Here is a 24,675-nt window from a genome sequence, read left to right as displayed (position 1 = left end):
CACTTTCACAGTCATTTTGTTTGTTTTGATTGTTACCAATGGCAGCGGTCGCCGCTATAGTATTTCCACTTGAAACTGGCTGATCGGGTAGTGGCAGCTGTGGGGTTAGCCTAGTCCCGCACTTACCACTTACTCTCAACATCTCTTGCTTCGTCTGCAGCCGGCACTACCCCATTGGCTAGTTTCACGTGAAATACTAAGCGGCGATTGCCGCCGTTGGTAATGATCAAAACAAACAAAGTGACTGTGAAAGTGGCCCTTAGTTACTTAACAGTGCGCACTTATACACTTCACCCTGAACTTAGGTGTTTTTCTGTCCTTTTCTTTCCCTGATTTTGCTTTTCTATGCCCTTTTGCTATTTTTACTGTTACTTTTCACCGTCGCTGCCATGCTTTACAGGTCAAAAGAAGAAGAAAAGGAAAACAACACCGAGAGATCTACAATTTTCATAGACTTGATAAAAAGATTTTTGGACTGTGGTTCCACAGCACGGGGTGTTCTCTTGTTAATCAAGTAGTAAGCAAAGCAGCTCTGCCAGTCCATTTTATGAATCTCTTGGTGGGCCATCTTCCACTGCTCCTCACTCCTCATGCAGCCACTGCCGTCGTCTGTTTGTTTACATGCAGCCGTTCGGTACCCACGTACCCACGCTCATACTCACAATTGTTTTCCATCCATAAGGAAAACCAACAACTCGCTCCCGGTTGGGCATACGGGCAATCGCGGTTGCCCATAGCCCCAGTGGTTGGACACCGCCTTTTAAGGCAGCACGCATGACGCCGACGGTAGGTAGACGTGACCGATAGGTCAAAGCAGTGCGAAACTCGTGGCGATAATGCGCGAAAGTCGTGATGGTAAGAATTTAGAACTAAGCGCTAAACTTGAGGATTGCAAAACTCGGATAGTGCGAAACTCGAGAGGGTACTGTAATACATGATGATTATGTTCAGTTTATTGCTTGAAACTTGTTTTAATCAGTAGTGACGTTTGAAATTTGGTTCGCACGGCCATCCCAGATATGGGGCGGAGCGCTGTTTTGACCTGGCCGTAGTGAAGGGGTTAATGTATAATATTTTCAGTATTACATTTGGCCACCTTACTTAAATTATGACTATGATACCGTATGTTGCTTTGAAGAGTTACTGTGCTCTTACCCATTGCAGCTGTGATTTTGAAATGGTAAACAAAAGGGTTGGTTGGTAGATTCACTCACTGTGCAGTGTGCAGGCGGTAACTTTCACCGAGCTACTGAGGGAACTAATCGCACAGGAATGCTACGTTCGATGGGCAATCTTGGTCTTGATCTTGACTTTCAGGGACTGTATACCTACTTTCAATTAGAAATATATGTTGATTAATTTCTGTCAATTATATTATGTTTTAATATAGTTATTTTTACAATGAGAAACAAACATGCGTTTACAGTAAACACTTTAATCATCTACGGATATTCGTTCTTTCGAACATGTATCACAGAAAATGTAAGCTGACCGGGCCGCTGCACAGCAGAAATAGCTCCAGACTAATCCGCCCAACTCTGCCCCATGGTCGCCGAGCAGAGTCATGTCAGGCAGCACCCTGCTCCTTCAAAATTATTCCCATGTAATAGCCGCCTTAACCATCACCACTAAGGTACCCGGCACACTGGCGACTGGTGCGCAGCGGCGGTGTCGTTTCGTGTTCACACAGTTCTGCACCACGCATCTTCTTCTTCTTGTGACCTGTGCGGTTTTACTGCTTCACATGTCCTCCTACTCTCTTCTGCTTATTCAAACTTTCCTTTTCTATTGCATCACACTATTCATTATTTAAATCAATCAAAATTTGTTCCTTCGGTGTATACCGCGCAGGGGTAACTTAAATTTTTGGCGTTTTCTAAGTGAAACAGTGCACGTTATACACTGCAAAATACGGTATATTTCATTCTGGTGACATCTGGGAATTATTGTGTAAAATGGAGGTGTTTTGGGTGTTGGTTTTGTACCAGTAACAATAACCCCTAGACCTACCAAAACCGCACCATCGGGGTAGAAGACACAGGGTGATTTTTCGAATCTTCTTTTTTGAAAAAAAGTGCGTCTTATATGGCAGGAAATACAGTAAATTGGATGTGGTCAGGCGATGAATCTCCACTACAATATCCAGCTGTTTCTCTATCAGTCCACTTTGTCCTCAGGGGATGCGAGTGATGCAGCAGAACCTGAAAACACTAGATGACCTGCAAGCCAAAATGGATCACCTGGTGAGCCATTCTGATGAACTGATGAAGGAGATGGATGACCTGAAGGTGAGGGAGGATAGAAGAAGAAGAACTGGGAGGTTTTTTGAATTGACAAGAGGAATGGTTGAATATGTTTATACAAAATTTATTCAGAAGGTTTGCATGTCTAGTAACCTTAACTCTTTAACATGCAAGGTAGCAATGACAAGAATGTCCAATATTCAACAGCTTAAATTTTATATCCTGCCAAGTGTCTATTGTCTGTGAGGTGTCAGACTGAAGGTGACCCTCTGTCTCTGTCATATGCAGTGTCCTTGTAGTTACTAACAAAAACTAACAGTGAATAGAAATGTGGTTCGTGTTCATCTGTCTGAATACAGAAAAACCTGGGAAAGTGAATAGAAAAAAATTGCTTTTCTTCCTCACTTCCTTGTCCATAAAACAGAGTTTCTAAAAGAATTTGCATATGTTGCATTATGCATTATTGGCCAAATTTCTAGTCCATCGCATTTGCATCATGATTACATACTAGCATTCCTATTTCTCTCCGATTTGGGAACAATGAATTATCATCATCACATGTCTCCCCCAGGTGGTTTATCTTACAGAAAACAAATGGATGAAAATAGCCATGAAATGTTACAAATGTCACTTAATTTATCAAAGTATTTTTTAATCAATGCACAGATGCTGGTGGCTATGTACAGGAATGTTTGTTGTTTTTTAAAAGTCGTTGTGAGACATTCATGCATGGCTTGTTACTACAGTAATCCCACCTCATACATGGATGTTAGGTTCCAACTTAGACTGTGTGTAAGGAATAACCATGTATAACATATCAAGTACAGTATACACTGGAATGACAGAAAACCAAAGTTTACTCTCCTTTACTTAAACTACCCAGTTTTCTTTTGCCATACAATATGCCTATTTCATTCTGACTCTTAATTTTGATTGAAAACATTTTCAGAGTTATTGAAAGTATTCATTAAACCAGTGCTTTGTAAATTCATTGCATACCTTACTCAAAATGAATGAGCCATGTCCGGGCATACATCAGATTTTGTCCCACTAGGTGGCCTCATGCATGCAGGATGTATTTGTTTACTGTTGTTTCATGCTGTTAAGCAGCCATACTGTGACCTTACATATAAATGTAAATACAGTATGTATTAGATTTTTTATTTATTTATTTATTTATATTTTATTAGGTGCTGCCTGTAGTACTGGTAGGCTGTCTTGAGGGGCCTCTTCGATAACCCTAGCCCGTTAGCGGTGCAGACTAATTTTATTTACAGTGGCTGCCGTGATATATGACTTGCTTGGCCTATGCTGCCCTCCTGATGCTCCTCTTGACTGAAGTCACTGAAGTTAGGGTTGATTGAAGATATGGGCTGCATGAGGATAATCTTCCACCACTCGTTGATGGTTTTGAAAAATCTGCGTGTTTCAGTGGGACTGGGTCACTGGAGCCTGGTCCATGCTAGGTCCTCATGCTCACCACGCACGCACGCCTCCCCACTGCCTCCCCATGTACATGTACATGCATAATTCTTAGTGTATTTTTGCCCAACTGGAAAGTTGAAAAAGAAAATGGCAAACACTGCACCACCACTGGCACCACCTCTTTGTTTACGTGTACCAGCTGAGCAACTTCTGGGGGATGAGTGGTCAGCGTGTAGGCACAGTGTCCTAAAGAAGCTGGGTTCAAGTCCTGCCTGCCGCTACAAGATGACAATTTTCAGTCATTGCCAGGTGACTCAAAACTACCCAAGTGCTGTCCTGAAGACTACCTTACAACTTGAACTCTAACTCATGCTGTCCTGAAGACCACTGAACAACTTGAACTCCAGCTACATGCTGTCCTGAAGACCATCTGACAACTTGAACTCTAGCAAAACTCTAATGGAGCAACGATGAGTTGTGGGGGACAGCATGAGCCAGACAAGATGGCGCCACTATAAACACTTGGCTGCACCACGAACGGGCTGGAGCCGACCAGCAGGCCCCATCAAGATAGCCTACTGGTGCAACTGTCAAAAAAAAAAAAAAAAAAAAAAAAAAAAAAAAAAAGTACCATTTTATATTTTTTATTCAGTAATTATGTTTCTATTTTATTTGTATAGATGTTATACACAGTTAATATATACTTATTATAAATAATAAATGCTCCATATATTGATTTTTTACATACTGAAATGTACATAACTGAAACATTGCATAAAAAAACGCGTATATGGAGAGACTACTGTACATCGATCCACCCCCAGAGCCTAAAGCAGTTCTTGTTTAAAGGATCCCTGAATAGAACAATTTTTTCAATTACCAAAGGCTGTATTTTTAAACTTGGCTATGTTGAAAAGTAGCTATGTAAGCCCCTCATCCCAATGTATGAGTATTAGTAGGCCTGTATTTCACGTTTTTATAATGGTTATGCCAGGTTACAATGAAAACTATAAATTTAAGCAATGGTAAACCTAGTAATGTTGTTTGTGGATGGTAGCTGCTTCTGCATAAGTAACTGTCGCTGTGAACTTAGCAGTGTTGTGACAGCTACCAACCTGCTGCTCCTTTCCCTGTTCTGGCACTCCCTCTCAGCACATTCAATCCTGCTACTTCCAACTCTCTCGCTCCAATACTTACTCACCCTATTAATCCACTTCACAGGTGGTCTTCCCCTGACACCCCCTCCCTCAATCCTTCCCTCATACACTCTCTTCACAAATTCATTCTCCCCTATTCTCATCATGTGTCCAAACCATCTCAATGCACCACACTTCACCCACTCCACCACTCCACACTCCACTCCTTTCACTGTCGCACCCATACCAAACCACTCATACACGCTTTCATTACTTTCTCCATCCCATCCTGACACACCACATGCACCTCTTTTATAACTCATTTCCACTGCACGTATTCTTGATTGCTGTGCTGCATTCCATGTCCACGTCTCTGATGCATATTACATAGTTGGCAGGATAATACTGTTCCTTATTCCCTTCTTTACCTCCATGCTCACACTTTTTCCTTTCATAACTCTTCCAATGCACCCACCACCTGTCTACTCTTCACTGCTCTCTCCCTCACCACACCTTCCATACTGCCATGCTTACATAAAACTGTCCCTAAATATTTAAACTTACTCACCTCCTCCATTCTCTCCTCCCCTAACCTTATCCTACACTTCGTTGTACCCTCTGCTCTAACTCTGTACGGCTTTGCAAAATCAATGACCTGTTCTCTCACCCTCTCAGATACCATAACCTTACTCTTTCCAGCATTCACTCTCAGCTTTCTCCTCTTACACACTCTGTCAAACCACAGACTTACATGCTAGACTGCTCACCAAGGCCCTCCAAGTGAAGCCGGCCTGGGGCCATGGGTGTGCCCAGTTCATCCAAAACCGATGACTTCACACACCTCAATCCCACCCTGTTTCCTGACCCCATCATTCATTTTTAAGAAAAACTGAGACCACCATCATCTTCCTGAGAAAATTCTGCATCACACTAGCATAAAATTGTAACAATAATGTAAAAATACACATACAAAAATCAGAGTTAATGAAGTAGGGAGTACACATTTTCTTGAACTTATTTTCCTTCAACTCCTTAGTATTCAGCTGTTTTTTGTCGCATCACTTTTATAAGCCCAGATCCTAAATCTGCATGCTTTTCTGATTCTGATGGTGTAGGGTACGTCCCGAGGTAAAAATATACATATGGTCAAAATTGCCTCCGAACATAAGCCGCTCCGTGACGATGTTTTGATCCGTGCGTCCCTTCAATAGCCTACTGTTATAATCATATTGCTGTGCTCTCTCTCTCTCTCTCTCTCTCTCTCTCTCTCTCTCTCTCTCTCTCTCTCTCTCTCTCTCTCTCTCTCTCTCTCTCTCTCTCTCTCTCTCTCTCTCTCTCTCTCCTACTTCATTCTTTCCTTTCCTTCTTTCCGTCACATGTCATGAGAAACCCATGTACATATTTATGGCTACGCAAACATCCCGTTAACTCTATTTACATGGGGAAAAATACCATTACAGCTGTAGCACATTTCCGGTCGTTACAAGTTCACGGGAGTTTATTACTGGTAAGCTGGAATCCCTCCCTACAGCGGTCTTTGCGAGAGCGGCGTCTGAATAATAAATAAACAATAGCCGAGGCAAATGAACGCCGGCTGAGCGCAACTTGGGTTCAGAGGCGATTTTGACCCTGTGTATATTTTTACCTTGGGACGTACCCGACACCATCAGAAGCAGAAAAGCATGCAGATTTAGGATCTGGGCTTATAAAAGTGATGCAATGAAAACCAGTTGAGTACTAAGGAGTTGAATGGAAATAAGTGCAAGATAATATGTACTCCCTACCTCATTTAACTCTGATTTTCGTATGTGTATATTTACATTATTGTTTCAATTTTATGCTTGTGTGATGCAGAATTTTCTAAGGAAGATGATGGTGGTCTCAGTTTTCTTAAAAATGAATGTTGGGGTGAGGAAACAGGGTGGGAGTGATGTGTGTGAAGTCGTCGGTTTTGGATGAACTGGTTACACCCACGGCCCCAGGCCAGCTTCACGCAGCACAATACAGGGAGATAGGGGACGAGCAGTCTAGTATGTAAGTCTGTGTGTCAAACTCATCCACGATCCTCTGATATGATAAATGTAATAACTATCATTCATTACTTAATGTATTTCTTTGTTAATACGTTGGTAATCTGCTTTTCCTATGAGTGAGGTTCCACCCACTGATGACGAATGTGAGCGCTAGGAATACCAGCCAAAGTGATTGCAATCAGGATGACCACAGTAGTATTTGCATTTTTGTAATTGTATTTGCAAAGGACTCGAAATATGGCTGTGACATGACACAAGATGTAGCCAAGTAATGTTGCTTTCAGTCTTTAGTTATGTATTTTAGTGAAACATATGAACAAAAGAGGGATACCTTAGGAGATATTTGCCAGGCTGTAGTGCAGGAAGGAGTAGAGTTTGTCCCTGGCAAGGTACACTAGTAAAGAAAATTGGTATTTTTTGAAAATATTAAAAAATATTTGGAATGACTTAACTTGTGTCCTTAATGGAAACAAATCTTCACCTCATTCAGTCTCATTATCATTAACAGCAACAACTAACTTTCCTGCAAATGTAAAATAGGGACAATTTTTAAAACTTTCTCTCAACACTCAGGAAAGTGTAAGCGAGGAAGTTACAAGCGTGCTGCAACGAGCCCCCCTCACCATCCATCCACGCCGTAAGGTTGCCATAGATGAGGAGCTACCTCCCTCAACCCTCCTCCCCTCACCCCTCACTCCACAGGTAAGTAATTATATTTGTTCATATATACTTTTACATATGCACGTATAGGCAAGACAATACATGACCTCTTTTAACTATTATCTTGCTTTATTACTGTCTGTTATGACATTTGATCTTCAAAGGGATGGGCATGTAAGAAATAAAACCTTATATTTTTCCTTTCCATGCATTGTCTTCACAGGTTCAAATCTTCTATCCATTCTGATATCCCTCTAAAACAGTAAAAATTTATCCTCCCATATTCACAAGTTCTTTGTCATTTTATCCTCATCTTCTCCTTTTCTTTCTGTGTGTTACATTTGATCATTTATGTAGACCTCATTCTGATCTCATTGTCAGCCATGTTAGACCCTTCTTTAAATGCTCTTATCTCTCATTATCTTGTCTGTCCACATTGCAGGCTCTCTCTCTCTCTCTCTCTCTCTCTCTCTCTCTCTCTCTCACATCTCTCTCTCTCTCTCTCTCTCTCTCTCTCTCTCTCTCTCTCTCTCTCTCTCTCTCTCTCTCTCTCTCTCTCTCTCTCTCTCTCTCTCTCTCTCTCTCTCTCTCTCTCTCTCTCTCTCTCTCTCTCTCTCTCTCTCTCTCTCTCTCTCTCTCTCTCTCTCTCTCTCTCTCTCTCTCTCTCTCTCTCTCTCTCTCTCTCTCTCTCTCTCTCTCTCTCTCTCTCTCTCTCTCTCTCTCTCTCTCTCTCTCTCTCTCTCTCTCTCTCTCTCTCTCTCTCTCTCTCTCTCTCTCTCTCTCTCTCTCTCTCTCTCTCTCTCTCTCTCTCTCTCTCTCTCTCTCTCTCTCTCTCTCTCTCTCTCTCTCTCTCTCTCTCTCTCTCTCTCTCTCTCTCTCTCTCTCTCTCTCTCTCTCTCTCTCTCTCTCTCTCTCTCTCTCTCTCTCTCTCTCTCTCTCTCTCTCTCTCTCTCTCTCTCTCTCTCTCTCTCTCTCTCTCACTCTCTCTCTCTCTCTCTCTCTCTCTCTCTCTCTCTCTCTCTCTCTCTCTCTCTCTCTCTTTTTTTAACCCAGTAGCAGTGGGGATCATGTTTCTTAATGGTCCCTCTAAGCGAGAAAAATGAGAAAAAATCACCCCTCACACAAACCATTTCATAATATATATCAAAGCATTTATCATCAGATTATGTATCATCTTTTTTTGGGGGGGTTATATTGTGGCACAAATTTGGCCCATCGCTGCTTCATGGTAAAGCCACAAATTTGGCCCGTCGCTGATACCAGGTTAATGCTCATCTTTTATGATAGGATTCTTGACCTCTGCCTTATTTTTTTTTTTACCTATGGTGCTGGTAGGCTTTCTTGGTGGGACCTGGTGGTTGGCCCCTGCCTGTTATGGTGCAGGCAAGTGCTTATAGTGGAGCCATCTTGCTTGGCTCTTGCTGCCCCCCAGAGCTCATTTTTTATCCTCTTTAGCAAGTTAATCTAGAGTCCAGGTTGATTGGGGATCTTCAGGACAGCACGTTAATTAGTCGGCTCTCTTGCATCTTCTTACCTTTTACGAATATTTTGTTCAACTATGATTACTCTTTCTGGTAAAAGGTTGCCTATAAGAGCTGCTGAGGGAATATTTTTGGGGGGCTGTTGTATGGGATGCCATACTTGTTGCACTCAGCTGATCCATTGTTCCATTTAGTTAACCCGTACACCCCCGCTGTCGGCTATAGGCAACACCGCATTTGTACACCGAGGACCTGCTGCTGTCTATATCCGACACCAACTTCTCCCTTTAATTACACAGCTTGTATTTTAGCCAAGTGTTTCCAAATTTGACATGTGGTAGCTCTCTCTGTCTCTTTGAGAGAGAGAGAGAGAGATAGAGCGAGCCTGACTCGTGCCACACCCAGCCACAGGCATAGTGAACACTGCATACCCAAGTGCAGTTCTAAATGAGCGAAAAAGGACGCTAACTAGGCTGTATCAAAAACATTTTGTGTTTCTTACATATTATTACCAAGACAATAAAGAGTGACAGTAAGATTGACGGAGACGCAACAATAAAATTGAATGTATGGTATAAATTTGCACACAAAAATAGTACATATTTAGTTATTACTATAAATTTTACACAGTTGTGCTTGTACGTAGTCAAAGAGACAATCATACTGCTTACAAACATTATTAAAGCAAGACTAATACAGCATCAAAGTGGCCCGCAAGATGAGGGAGGTTGTTGGCTGGGCCGGAGGACGCACCATTGCTCACTCCATAACTATCCCTTGTAGAGGCAAAAATAAGCCAATATGGGTGTTATTATACCTTTTTCCCTTAGTTTTAGATAATTTCCAATTGATTTATGCAATAGAAAAAAATCAGTAGGGGCTCGGGGATTGAGGTGAAAAAAGCTCAAAATAGCTCAGGGCTGTACAGGTTAATCCCCTCACTCACGGGTCAACTGAATGCAGCTGTGTGACGTTGCCTCTGTTGCCCCCCCTTCAGTCCTGTTAAACCTAAGGACTTACTAGGTTTAGGTCACTTGCATGGGAGTGAATTGTGGTCGCTGCGTCGTAACGACACAATTAGCTTTAATGACGCTGTTACATGTGATCTGTGGCTCAACAGAGCGATGCTGCAGTCGCCCGTATGTAAGGTTAGCCACAGCAAAGAAACTCCTCGACACGCTTCTTCAGTTTATCCAGTCTAGTGAAGGATTGGCAGGTTGCAGCTTTGCCTGCCACCGAGTGACCACAAGTGACCCGTGTGTGCTGGTCCAAGCCACAAAGCTACACCACTTGTGGCGGGGTTCTGCGTCTCCTCTCCACAGTCGCTCGTGTGAAAGGGTTCACTTCAGAACATTGGAAACCTATGGGAAGCCACATCCCTAGTACTACGCAGGGATGGCCCCCCAATGGAGTTGGTCAAAAGTCCTAGTGAGTTGGTCAAAATTTGAGTTTTTTTTTTTTTTTTTTTTTTTTTTAGGCAGGAATGGCCACAGGCGGGAGGATCAGGAGCATGGATGGCCGAACTGTATACTGGCTCAGTATCATCACTCTTGAACCAGCCTCCTGCAGCTATGTTTGGGTGATCCTCCAAATCCTTCCATGCACATCATTTTAAAACTCATTTTTTTTTTTTGGCATTTTAAGGCCTTAGGGACATTTATTATCTCGGTCTTTTCATAATTATTAAACAGATAATAATAAAATGTCGCAAAGGAGCAAAAGTCATGACTAAAAAAAAATAAATAATAACTTTCCCTGGCTGTATTTCTCACCACCAGTTTGGAGTTGGTCATAAAATGACTGAGTTGGTCATAGTTTACCTTACCCCCCCCAACTGCATTCCCTTCGGGCCATCCCTGGTACTACGTGTCATCACAACGTGGCAACCACACATAGCTCGTGTGCCATCGGCCTTAATGATAGTCATGAACTACTGCAATCTGAGAGGAATAAATTGTTTTGAGAGGCTGCTGCACATCTCACTGTGCAGAGGGTGGTGGTGCAAGGCCTCTGTAAGGCGAAGCGCTTACAACTCCTAACATTATATTCAGTGGAGAGCTCAATCAAAACATTTAATGGTGTTTTTGTTGCCTTTCCCTAATAGTATTTTTGTTTATATATAAATAAGTTTAGTTGTTAAAAGCAGGTGAAATAGCAAAAAAGTTAACTTCCGAAAAGTTTGTTTTCTTATTTTTTACTAAAAATTTGCTTTCTAAACTACCCTCCTACAGTTTCTACCCCTCCCTCTGTACTTTTATCTCTACTTTCCTTTCTGGACGATCTATCTCTGCTGTGGTAGACGGTCACTGTTTTCCCTTAAACCTGTTAACAGTGGTGTCCCACAGGGCTTTGTCCTATCTCCCACTCTCTTTCCATTATTCATTGATTATCTTTCCAAGACAAACTGTCCTACCCACTTGTATGCCAATGACTCTACTCTGCATTATTCAGCTTCTTTCAACAGAAGCCCATCCCAACAGGAATTCCAAGACTAGAGTGGAGGCTGCAGAAGCTTAACCTCAGACCTTGCTTTCATTTATGAATGGGGGAGGAGGAACTTGGTATCCTTCAATGCCTTAAAAATCCAATTTCTCCACCTGTCAACTTGACACAATCTTCCAAACACTTATCCCCTACTCTTTGATAACACTCAGCTGTCACCTTCTTCTACACTAAACATCCTCGGTCTATCATTAACTCAAAATCTTAATTAATCTTATTGAATCAGTTTCCTCCAGGTTAGGCATTCTGTATCATTTCCACCAGCTCTTTTCCCCCTCCCAGATGTTATCCATATTTAGGGCTATGTCTGCCCTTGTATGGAGTATGCATCTCATGTGGGGGGCTCCACACTCACAGCTCTCTTGGACAGAGTAGAGTCTAAGGCTTTTTGTCTCATCAACCTCTCTTACTGACAGTCTTCTATCTCTTAATTTTATTACTGCCATGTTGCCTCTCTATCTTCTATTAATATTTTCATGCTGACTTCTCTCCTGAACTTGCTAATTGCATGCCTCCCCCCCTCCTGTGTCCCTGCTGCACTGAACTTTCTACTCTAACTCATCCTTATACTTTCAAAATCCCTTATGCAAGAGTTAACCAGCATCTTCATTTTACTGGTAAACCCTGGAACAACCTTCCTTCATCTGTATTTCCTCCTGCCTATGACTTGACCTCGCTCAAGAGGAGAGTATCAAGACACTTCATCTGAAATTGACATCTCTTTTGGCCACTCATCTGTACTTTCTTTTATAGGACCAGTAATTGGCAGGCTTTTCTTTCCCCATTTGTTTTTCCCCTTGAGCTGCTTCCTTTGCTGAAAAAAAAAATAAATGGGCCTGAGTTCGAATCCTGGCCAGGGTAGGTGGCATGCAGCCCACCCAGCTGTTCATCCTTCCTTTCATGATGGTTGATAAATGGTTACCTGGTGAAACCTGGGGAAGGTAAACTGTGGTAACCCGGATGTTACACTGGCCTTGAGTCAGAGTTCTCTCCCACCACAGGTTCAAAGGGCCAATGGATGGAGATGAGAACCTCTGCCATTCACAACTATAGTGTATGCTCCTAACTTTACTTACCCAAACTAGTCATTTCAGAACTAGCAACGATTTTTTGTCTCATCATCGCTAGACACGGTGCCCCATTGTAGATACAGGAATAAAAACCCTGCAAAATATGTTTGAAATCTTACAAAAGAACTACACCTACATAAAATTGTGCATTATGTACATGTGAACACTGTATACATGCATCCCCAGAAACTTTGTTAATACTGCTCGAGTAATGAAATGTATATGAAAACAGAAATGACTGCATTATAATTGTTTGAAAGTGCAAACATATAAATACATATTAAACACTTCCCTGATCGATCAGTCAATGAATGGGGACATACACCGGGGGGCACGTCGCCTCCCTAAGAGGTATACATATCTAAACACTGCACAGGCTAAGAAGTATCCTGTTGATAAAGATAGAACTATTGAGATCATTGAGAGTGGCATTTTTATATATCTGAGAGGTGGGAAAGGGTGACCAAAACTCCAATAGTAACCTTGCCATAATTTAGAACTAAATATAATTTTTGTATCAATTTCTTACTTTTGGTTTCATAAAGTTTAGTTTAATGGCATTAAATTCATTGGGTTTCCATTCTTTATTGTGTATCTAGATTTATATTATTTAATGTTTCACTTTATTTTTTTACTGATTTTTTCAGTGTGAAATAGTCCAGAGTTGTGTCATGCATTTTCCAGAGTGGAAAGCATCAACTATCTCATACATGATTTTTGATGTTTCATAGTACTAATTTTGCTTTTTAGCTGTTTTATACATTGAAAAAAGATCTTGTATTTAAAATGTCTGTGTCTTTGGACATCCAAGGTTCATGTGCTTGCATTCACCTTGCTTCCTCAAATAGTTCATTGGGCAGGTTACTGCACATCGTATGTTCACCGCTACTGCCAGTCACTATGCACCACTAGCACCACTAAAGATAAAGGAGGTTTGCGTACACACTTTCTTAAAGTCTTTGCTTATTTACGTGAGTTTTTGTTTGCAGAAGTGTGTGTTTTGTGTATTTGCATGCATCCATGTGTGAAGTGTGTGTGTGTGTGTGTATTTACTACCTATTTGTAGTATACAGGGCCTGAGCTCAAGCTCAGACAGTCCTGTCTCCCAATCTATATTTGTCCAATGTTTCCTTCATTTTTATGGACACTGCCCGCTTCAACAATGTCATTGTTTAGTCCATCCCATTTATCCACACTCTGGTATGGAATTTTGTACTTCTTTATGTCTTTCAAACAAGTTCCTCCTCAATTTTTTGCTCTTTCCTCTTAGTGTCCTCCTCCCTTCTGTCTTGATCAAATTTTTCTATCCAATACGTCCATTCCACTTGTATTCCAGTACAACGCTATCAGGTCTCCTTTTTCTCTTCTTTCTTCAAGCAGAGCCCTTACATGTCTAAGTGCCGCCCCAGGGCAAAATTCTCAGTGACAACCCCCCCCCCCATCTTAGTTGCAATCCTGTGAATCCTTTCGAGTTTACTTACATCTTTTTTCTTGTGTGGTGACCAGACAACTACTGCATACTCTAACCTTGGTCTAATCAATGTTGTTATTATTTTTTCATCATGTCCCCATCTAAGTAGTGAAATGCCACTCTAATATTTTGCAGCAAACTATGCTTCTTTTAATATCTTTTTTATGTGCTTCTCAGGTGTCAGTGTACCTTGCATTATGATTCCTAAGTCTTTTTCTAAACTCACTGTGTCATGGTTGTCCCTCCCGTCCTATACACTCCACATGGTCTGTTTTTACTTTTTCCCATTTTCATCTTGTGACATTTCTTTTCGTTAACCCAGTAGCAGCGACGGGCCAAATTTGTGGCCTTACCGTGTACCAGCGACGGGCCAGATTTTTGCAATGATATAAACCCACCAAATTAATGATGCATTAAATGATCACAAGTGCGTTGATATATACGTATTATGAAATGGTTTGCATGAGTGATGATTTGCTTAGAGGGGCCTTTAAGAAACATGATCCCCGCAGCTACCGGGTTAAACTCCAATTCCCATTCTTTACTCCATTCATGTATCTCATTTAAAATTTCCTGCAGCTTATTACAATCATCATCATCTCTTATTTTTCTAAGCAGTTTGGCATCATCTGCAAACATACTCATGTAACTCTACTTTTCCAGCATATCAGTGATGATATCATTTATGTATATTAAAAACATTATTGGAGTTAACACTGATCCCTGTGGCACTCCACTTGTGACCTTTCTGTAACCAACCAAATCTTCCTTCTTTCTTATTACCTGAACAACCTCACACTCCATCTCTACTTTTCTTTCCCTTTCTTGTTTTTCCAGAATTTCTTTGAAACTACCTTTTTCCTTTTTTTCAGTGCATTTATTTCTACATCAACTATTTTCTTAATCTTATTTTCCACATCTACTTCACTGATTTCCCTTTACCCTTTTCAGTAATTATTCCTTGATCACTAACTTTATCATCAATATTATCATCTCTGGCACCTCCCTTTTTCAGTTTTTAATTTTCTTCCCTTAGTTTTCTAACTTCACCTCTTGCTACCAATTCCTTCCTCAGATCATCAACAATGTTTACGAATCTCCTCAAATCCTCTCTCAGTCCCCTTTCCTCTTTCTTTGAATCTTCCCCTTCTGTTTTCAATCATCTCAACCTGGTCCATATTCCCAGAGATAACCTTTAGCCTGCTGAGATACCAGTAAAGCCCTCCGCTTCAAATATCTCTTCTCCATATCCCGTCGCCATTTTCCAAAACAAGTTCAACTTCAGCACTTTTTCACTTCAGTTGGCACACTTTCATTTTACTTTTCAGGAGACAGGACCTATTCTGCTGTTACCCCCAAGGCCCTGCCCTCACAATAATAGGCAACGAGTCGTATTTCCTAGTCCATTAAAGCAGGGGGAGAGTGTAAGGTGTCGGTGGCAGTCTTTACTTTACGTTCGCTCTCGACTGTGTGTGTGTGTGTGTGTGTGTGTGTGTGTGTGTGTGTATGTGTATGTGTGTGTGTGTGTATGTGTGTGTGTGTATGTGTGTGTGTGTTTGTTTGTGTAATTCACCTCTTGGTCTGCTGCAGGTCTCTCTCGAGACAGCCAGCCATTCCCCTACAGAAGGAGCTCAGAGCTCAGTGACCGATCTTTGGGGAGGTCTGAGACCACTCACACACAACACACCGTGACAACGAGGTCACAACTCCTTGCCTTATGTTGCGTACCTACTCACTGCTAGGTGAACAGGGGCTACACGTGAAAGAAGATAAACCCAACTTATCTTCACCCGGTCGGGGAATCGAACCCCGGTCCTTCAGATTGTGAGGCAGATGCTCTAACCACTGAGCTACTGGGCCGTATGTATGTATATGTGTGTGTGCACTCATACATTCATGCATGCATGCTTGCGTGCTTGTGTGTGTGTATGTATATGTGTGCACTCGTACATTCATGCTTTCATGCATGCATGCTTGTGTGTATGTGTGTGAGTGTCTGAGTGTCTGAGTGTGTGTGTGTGTGTGTGTGTGTGTGTGTGTGTGTGTGTGTGTGTGTGACAATTTGCCCACTTATTCCTCTCATCCAGTGGGAATATTTTCACTAGTTCCGAGGCTTTGATCGTTAGTTATGAAACTCGAGACTTGGGACTGTTTCTATCTTATTTCTAGACTTGAAATTGCTAGTTAGAAAAACACTAATTGCTGGGTCCCCTTGTACTTAGTTCTATATGTGTTTTTCACAATATACAAAAAATATAACCTTTTTAAATTTTCAACAGGATATTTTTATTCCATGATATTTCAACTCTTGAATCCTCAGTTTTATTAAAATCATGCAAAAATATAGGAGTAGATGCATTTTGTAATTTTTTATATGTACTTTTGTGAAAAATGTGATTGAAGTTTTCTTTCCATTTTCATGTCACATTACAACCAAGTGAAGTTACAATGCTACGAACCTGTTACTGTATCATTGCTCAGGTTCATTAACCATGTACCAATGCATGCACATAATAATCTGGCACCTGGCACCCATTTTTGAAAGGTTATTTGTATGAGGACAAAGCTATCAAGACTTACCACACCTCAGATTGTTGCCACCAGGTTTGATTAGAAAATCCTTTCTTTGTAGGTACTAGCATCTTCCTTCCTCTTCTTCCTTTTGGGTTTGCTTGGTGTTATCCTTCATTTCTCTTGGAGTTCAAAGCCATTTTTTGTATATTCATTGTTCCTAAACATCTTTGTTAGCAAATGACATTTCAGTGCACTTAGCACTGAAAGCCGAGTGGGCGAGACACCCAGAGGTGCCAGTACGATCGCCAGATTTACAGGATTGCATTGGTGTTATTTTTGCCCTATTGAAAAAGCACACAATATTGACTCACACCAAATATTCTATGGCTGGCATGCCACACCCACCCATCAGGGATGTAGTGAATACAAGAGTTGTGTATTCGAATACGATATGAATACTGCAAATTTCAATGAATACGAATATGAATTTGAATACACTGAAATGGTTTTAATTTGAATACAAATATGAATACTTCTTGAAAGTATTCATGAATTTATTCATGAATACTGTTCATTGAAAAATACCCTGACATAACTGGGTATAGCACTGTTCTAAAGTTATGCAGCAGATAAATGAGCTCATGAACCTGTACTATAGTACTTACACGAAAAACTGGCGGGTGGGGTATTGGCGGCAGTGGCCCCGCTCCACACCCGCACCTTGCCACACACTCAACACCTCTCACTTCCTCTCATATGTCAGCTATTTACTACCTTTAAATGAATTTAATTAAATATTTGGATAATCCAATAAGGTCATATAGTGTTAAGACTGTTTCGTTTTAAGGATAATAACAAAGATTTTGTATAAATACCATGACACTTGACAACGTTGTATTCCAACGGTGTCAACTGTCGTGGTATTTATACAAAATCTTTGTTATTATCCTAAAAATGAAACAATCCTAACACTATATGACCTTATTGGATTATCCAATTATTTAATTAAATTCATTTAAAGGTGGTAAATAGCTGACATATGAGAGGAAGCGAGAGGTGTTGAGAGTGTGTGGCAAGGTGTGGGGCGGGGCTAACTCCGCAACTGCCACTACCCCACCCGCCAGTTTCTCATGGAAATACTATATGTAAATACACGACCATTACATGTCTGCCCAGGAGGCAGACTCAGATTTGAATACGAATAAGAATACTTTGATTTCTATCAATAATTATTTGAATGCAAATACACCTAAATACAGTATCCAAATGTATTTGAATACTCCATCCCTGCCCCCCACTTGATATTCAAAGAACCACTAGCTATGGGCATTTAAATTTATGGAATAACAAAAAAAAATCCACCATAAGATGTCCTTGGGCAGATGGTGTTCCCATAACATAGAATTCAATTTCGTAGTTTTTTTTATTTTTATGATTATTATTTCACAGAGAACTCTCCCCTTGAATAAATCAGTGTGATTACCTTTGGTCTGCATCCATTTAAGCATTTTTTGCTTGGGGTTTGATCTTCTTGAGAAAAGGGCTTGTTTGAGGTTTAAGTCTGCCTGAACATAATATGTTTCGGGCTGAAACTTTAATCATTGTGTGTTGGAGCTTGAATCTTCATAAATATTGCATGCTTGGGATATGATACATTTAAACATAACTTACTTGGTGCCTAATATTGCTTCAGCATTAGTTGGCACAGGATTTTTTGGCAGAATGTAAATCTTAGTGCTTCCCTACCAACTTGTACTCATAAAAATTGCTGTATTGTTATGAAATCAAGGAAACATTAGTTGGGTTGTGTAGGTTACACTGTTGGTACCATTAGTATGTATAATCTAAATTATTGATTAATTTCTAGGGAACTATTACATAAGTTAGCAGAACACACCAAAATTAGTTGGTTGATCATACCCCAACAAGGTGGTGAGGTTAGAAAAATATACAGTATATGAGTGGCTTAATGAGATGCAGTTACATTTTAATGTAAACAAGTGCAGTGCATTTATGGTAGGGCAAAAAAACTTTGATTATTGTACATTGTACATATTGAGAGCTGAAATTGCAAAAGAGTCGTAGGTGTACATGTGGTGAATGTAGGCATGAGTAAGATAATGCATGGTTTTTAAGAGAGAAAAAAGTGAAGTAATTGATTTCACAAGTCACTATAGAGTAAAAGCAGAGTGCAAAAAAGTGTTATCCAGTTGAGTAAATAAAAAATGGAAAAGGTGATTTTTCTTTAAATGTCTAGGTTCAGTCTTGTGTAAGCACATGGGTGACGTTGATGCTATGAGTGCAGGAGTATGATTCCCAGCAAAATTGGAGGAGTGTGATGGAATACTTGAGCGAAAGAATGGTAACATATGACAACCTTTCTAAGGAGCGTAGATGAGGAGCGTGGAGCGATTTTTAGTTGTTACCCTACTCTGACGGGAGAGGATAAAAATACAGTTTTCTTGGTGTAACTCGGGAACTAATAGGCATATGAGGATTTTGAGGATACCATAAGAATTCTCACTAAATTCCGCTTCGAAACATATATTCGGCTAAAAAAGTTGGCCCACAAAATTTCAAGCTAGCGAGTGGGGAATAGTTGGTACTTAGGATTTATTGTCTACAGTACTCTATACAGAGACTTGAAACGAGTTTGTATTGTTTATATATATTTTTTCCTCTTTTTTATTTTGCGCATGTTTTAGTACAAGTCCTTATGAAGCCATTGATACCAAATTTATTGGAGTACGATATATCTATGAGGCAGCAAAAAAAAGGCCGGTCGGACCTGAGAAATGCGTGGTGAGTGGAACAGAAACTTATTGGAAACTTACAGTGTGTGAGATATAAAAATGTTAGTACGGAGAAGGATGACTAAGATGACTGGATGGTTAAGAAACATGCCATATGAGGAAAGACTTAAACAATTAAACTTGTATTCTCTAGAAAGGCAAATGGTGCGAGGAGACTTGATCGACGTTTATAAATGATTGAAGGGGTTTAATAAGGGGGATATTAATAAGGTTCTGATGGTTAGAAAACTGGGAAGGACACATAGTAATGGGTTAAAACTGGATAAATTCAGATTCAACAGGGACATAGGCAAAAATTGGTTTACCAGCAGAGTGGTAGATAAGTGAAACAGGCTTGGCAGTCATTTTGTGAGTGCCAACACAATAGTCACATTAAAAAATAGATTAGATAAATTCATGGACAGTGATGTTAGGTGGGGTTAGGGTTGTGGTTAGTGATGTAATAAATACTAAATTTTAGAGCTCCGCAGAGGCGAAGGTGGAGCTGGATATCTGTTTTTCATAAAATGCAGTTGCCGATAAAACTGCGGAGATTAGATATCAATTTTTGCAGATGTGGACACAAGTGCAGTTGATTTTTACCTCCATTTCCACGGTTGCTGATGTGGATGTGAATTTTTTTTAACACGTACATATGTTATATAACAAAGCACGTGTAGCTAGAGAGAGAGAGAGAGAGAGAGAGAGAGAGAGAGAGAGAGAGAGAGAATGAATATAGAGGAACAGGGACTGGTAGATGAGAGGAACAGAGAGGAGAGATGTGGATGAAAAAAATAAAGAAAAGGGATTATGACAAAAAAAAGAAAGAAGAAATATTGGATGGGTGGAGCTCCACAACCTCTGCAGTTCTTTGACGCGGAGGCGGATAATTATGTGGAGCTTTTATTATCAGAAAACGCAGAGGCGGATAATGCTGCGGAGCTTTTGTTGTCTGAAAACGCAGATGTGGGTTGTAATGCGGATATTATTTTCACTGTGGAGACTCCACGGAGGCAGAGGCGGATATCCAGTACGTCACTAGTACAGGTCCACTGGCCTCTTGCAGACTTCTTATGGTCTTATGTACATATTTTCAAGAAGTTTTTCTTCATTCTCCAGTGCTAGTTCATGAACAAGATTACTGTACTGGCTGTCCTCCATCTGTCTCTTCAACCATTCCTTCTACTTCTTTCTTGCTCAGCATGCCCTACCTCCACCAGAAGCACCATAATAGCTCTAAAAGTGTTACATCATTTTTTGTAGGTGTATTGAGGCATCGTCACAGTACCACTGCCTACAACTTTCCTTCCAAACTGCTGTGTTATTTTGGTCACACAGAGCTGACTAAAACCCTAAATTCCTGATGTTACTCATCAAACTCAAGATCAAGATTGCTCATTGAAACTAGTGTCACTGTGTAATCAGTACCCTGAGCAGCTCAGTGAAAGTTGCTCAAAATATGCTTACTCACTGAGCAAAATAGTGCTTATGTAATATTGCCTTTAATACTTGATTTTATTACATGAAAGGGTGATAATAAATGTCACAGTAGTGGGGATACTGCTCATACAATAATATGCACACTCAACAGGTTCCACCTCTGAGCCCTGACATACTGGCAGCTCAGCAGTCACTCTCATTCCTGCAACAACTGGGTGATGGTGGTGGAAGCCAGACGACTTCACCTGATCTGCCTGACACTACCAAAGCCACCAGCACTACCACCACATCACAGCTTACTGCCTCAGAGAGTGACCTTCTCAGTTTGGACCTAGATCACGAAGAGGGTGGAACCAGCTTACATGGGTCACTGGGCCTCCTTGGGTCAGATGTTGACCTCTTATGTGACCCTGACTCCCAAGATTCTGATGGTGGATTACTGGAGTCAACCTCTGGACTCCCTGACCTCATTGACCCCATGCGACCTGTTGACTCATACAAAAATGTGAGAAATCAGGACTTTATGGGTCTGGAAGAAGTTGGGTCAAGTCAAACATCAGGTCAAGAAGTGTTTGGTCTTCTTAGTCAGCCATATTCAGGCATCCAGACACAGAATAGGACACCGTTTTCATCTAATTCACAGCCAAAGAGTGAATCAGAATTGAGGTCAGGCCAGGCATCATCAAGTCAAGGCATATTTGGCTTAAGCCAGCCATTCTCAGGTGTTCCTCCCCAGAATAAGACACAATTTTCAGGTTCACAAGCAAGGACTGAAATCCAAGCATCAGGCTCACAGTCATTGCAGTATTCTGGATTCACTGTACAGGGAGGAAAGATACCCAGTATAGCATGTGAGACAGGCAACAACCATTCCCTCTCCTCTCATCTTGATTCAAGCACTTCAGATCCACTTTCACCTCCTCTCATTGGTGCACAGCCTTCTCTCCCTCCCCCACTTATTCCCTCCATTCCAGGAGAGAGACAGGGAGGAGTCAGTAGTGCCTCAGGACAGAAAAACAGTGAGAAGGGAGATGCATTAGATAAAGTATGTGATGTTTTGGGTGACATTGTGGAAACATTTGATAGTCTGTTGTAAGAATATATATATATATATATATATATATATATATATATATATATATATATATATATATATATATATATATATATATATATATATATATATATATATATATATATTAACACTGAAAAGGGTACAATATGAGTCATAGTAGAAAGAAGTATACATTTTTCTCACTAATAACTTTTTTTTTAAGTTCACAAGATTAACTATTATGCAACTGCTTGAGAAATAATTGGTGTTGACTTGCCTAGGGCTGGAGTTGTAATGAGTACCTTCCTTTTACATGTCAGCTCACTTAGCTTCAAAAATTATATGACTAGTAGAATATATTGTACATTGACTCTTTGGGCTATAGCTGTAATACTATTACTTTACCATTTAACATGTCCCTTTATTTCAGGTGACCAGTATTTATTTTCATCAGTGTATTACTATGTTTTCACCTTATAGGGTAGTTGGAAAAGCAATATGACAACTTTAACGGTTGTTCTCTGAAAAAAATAGTTGAGAAGGGCCCAGTCTCTACTTCAGCCATGTATCATTGGAGCTACAACCCATTAAGTTGCTCTTAATTGCATACAGTGGAATACAGGGTATTAGTAAATCCCATTATTTCAAATTTCACAAAAAAATATTTGTTTTATTCCTGGAAATCATAAGTTTACTTGATTTGCCATTCAGTGTTTGAAAACTTAAACAAAATTCACAATACCTAAATTTTTTAAAACAACATGACTTGTAGAAACAAAATTTTCTACCAGTTCCAGAGAACAGTAATTCTTCCTATGTTATTTTAAAAAAATGAAAAAAATGCATATAAGTGAGCTATGAGGATTGTTAGTCATCTTAGCAACTGACTGATGCAGAAATAATATTCTTTGTATCAATTCTTGGCAAATACCCCATCAGCTTTAGTGATATTTAATTATATATTTATTTGCCTTCTTACCTACAAAATTGTCATGTGCATTATATTATAATGGCAGCAGTTTTAAACCCAAATTTTCATTCTTTTACTTTCACACTATGTGACAAAAATAGTCAAGCCAATGGAATGGAAAATTTTGAGACAAGGCACCCACTAATGAGTGCTGAAAAAAGCTGAATGATTATAATTACTCAATTTGGTTAATTATTTTAGACATTTCAATGGGAGGAGTTTGGGCCAGACATTTTCAAGGAAATTATTACTTTCACTTACTTATACTATGGTATTGAAATAAAAAAAAATTGAAAATGTTGGATGAAGGAATGATCTGATTTTACAGTGTGGCTCATTAGATAAAGGAGCAAATATCATAAAGTGAAATAAAGTTCTATTCATGGGAGATGGCTCCCAAGAAAGGGGTAGAAATATAAATAAAAAGGTAGAAATCAAACAGTTATTGTGTTTAAAAAAAAATAAAAAATAAGACTGAGTAACTGATTGGTGGTAATGAAGAGCTCTCATGGAAGGCATTCCAATCCCTATTCCCAGATATCGAATACAGTAGGCACACCTACTATGCGACTATATGGGTGACATTCAAGCTCAGGTAGTAGGAATTCACATAGTAGAAATACACGTCTTTATGAGAAAATTAGTATATGGGCAGCACTGCCCTATCTGACTGACCTCTTTTGTACCTTAGAGACATAACATAGGGAAAATAAGAATTGTTAGCTCTGCGTTTAGTTAACCCATTAGTCATATAACATTGTGCAACATTACACAGTGGAGCTAACAAGTTGCATCAAGAAGGCAAGTGTTAGCCAAATAGCCCAGAAGTTGTTGTGACGGGTAGCCATTTTTCTTGGACTCAGCAGATTGACTGTCAGGTTTGAGTCACACACCCAACCTGCGGGGAGATGTACGGCTAACAAGTGAACTGAACCCTCCCCAGTGTATAGCTAAAATAGCAAAAATATGGGTACTCAAAATACAGCAGTAGACAATTGTCCTGAAGGACTTACGTAGCAAGGTTTCCAAGGCAGGGTGAGTCAAGTTTGTCTTGTGGTCATGCCAGCTAGGTGTAGGGTGGGCAGCCTATGGGACCACCTGGGCTCCCTCTCAGTGTTATCATAGTCATCACTGATGATCGCTCCTCTCTGCTGTTTCAATAGGACACTGCATTGACCACACTGTTGCAATATAGTGTTGGGATCCATCTCCACTCTAGCAGTGTGTGTCTCCTGAATCTCAGTAATTGTTAAGTGCTGGAAGTTGGGCATAGCTTGTGCGGCTGATAGTGTAACTGCCTCAGCATCTGCCAGGGGTTGGATGCTTGCCTGTCTGTTGCACAGAGGAGGTTGAATGGTGGCCTGTCTGCTGCACAAGTGAGACACAAGTAGCTGCCAGGTATGGTTTATTGTAGCAGGGTTGATCCTGGTCCAAGCACTGAGGAGGAAGTCAAGTGCATCCTTCACTGAAAAATCCTTTCAAAAAGCAACAACAGGCATGTTGGCAGAGGCAATTTTGACATGATGGGCACAGAGTATGGGGTGAGTGGTGCACAGTCAGCATACACATTGGATTGAGTTCACTTGTTGCCTCCACCTGTTGTAGTATGGGTTTGACATGCACTTTGAGTTTGTGAGTTATATATTCAGGTCCTCATGTAGTAGTAGGCTTTTTGCATAGTGTGAAGGCACATAGTGGGCATGCCTTTTGTAACTTTATTTTTTGTCCTGAATAATGAAACTGTTAAGGTTGATTTGTATGCATATGTCTTTTTAGAATGTTTTTAGCTAATAATTTGTTTCTAGTCACAGATATTTTATATTGGAAGTAAAGAAATATAATTTGCCTTTCATCTTGTAGAACATTATATGTACTAATGGAATA

At 40.3% G+C, this 24,675-nt stretch overlaps 1 protein-coding gene across 4 annotated transcripts in view; it reads left to right on the top strand.

Moving 5' to 3' along the window:
* Positions 1-24,675, top strand: part of LOC127004527 (rab5 GDP/GTP exchange factor-like) — a 50,654-nt gene extending 25,979 nt beyond the window's left edge. For all 4 annotated transcript variants that reach the window (XM_050872379.1, XM_050872371.1, XM_050872365.1 and 1 more), the window contains exons 10-12: positions 2,178-2,288; positions 7,411-7,539; positions 20,919-24,675. In XM_050872379.1, the coding sequence (XP_050728336.1) occupies positions 2,178-2,288; positions 7,411-7,539; positions 20,919-21,863 (1,185 nt within the window). In that variant the 3' untranslated portion in view covers positions 21,864-24,675. The remainder of the gene's footprint in view (positions 1-2,177; positions 2,289-7,410; positions 7,540-20,918) is intronic.

This window comes from Eriocheir sinensis, chromosome 3, assembly GCF_024679095.1.
Source record: "Eriocheir sinensis breed Jianghai 21 chromosome 3, ASM2467909v1, whole genome shotgun sequence".
Classification (NCBI taxonomy): Eukaryota; Metazoa; Arthropoda; class Malacostraca; order Decapoda; family Varunidae; genus Eriocheir; species Eriocheir sinensis.
Note: the sequence above shows the minus strand (reverse complement) of the source record. Positions and strands in the feature narration are given on the sequence as shown.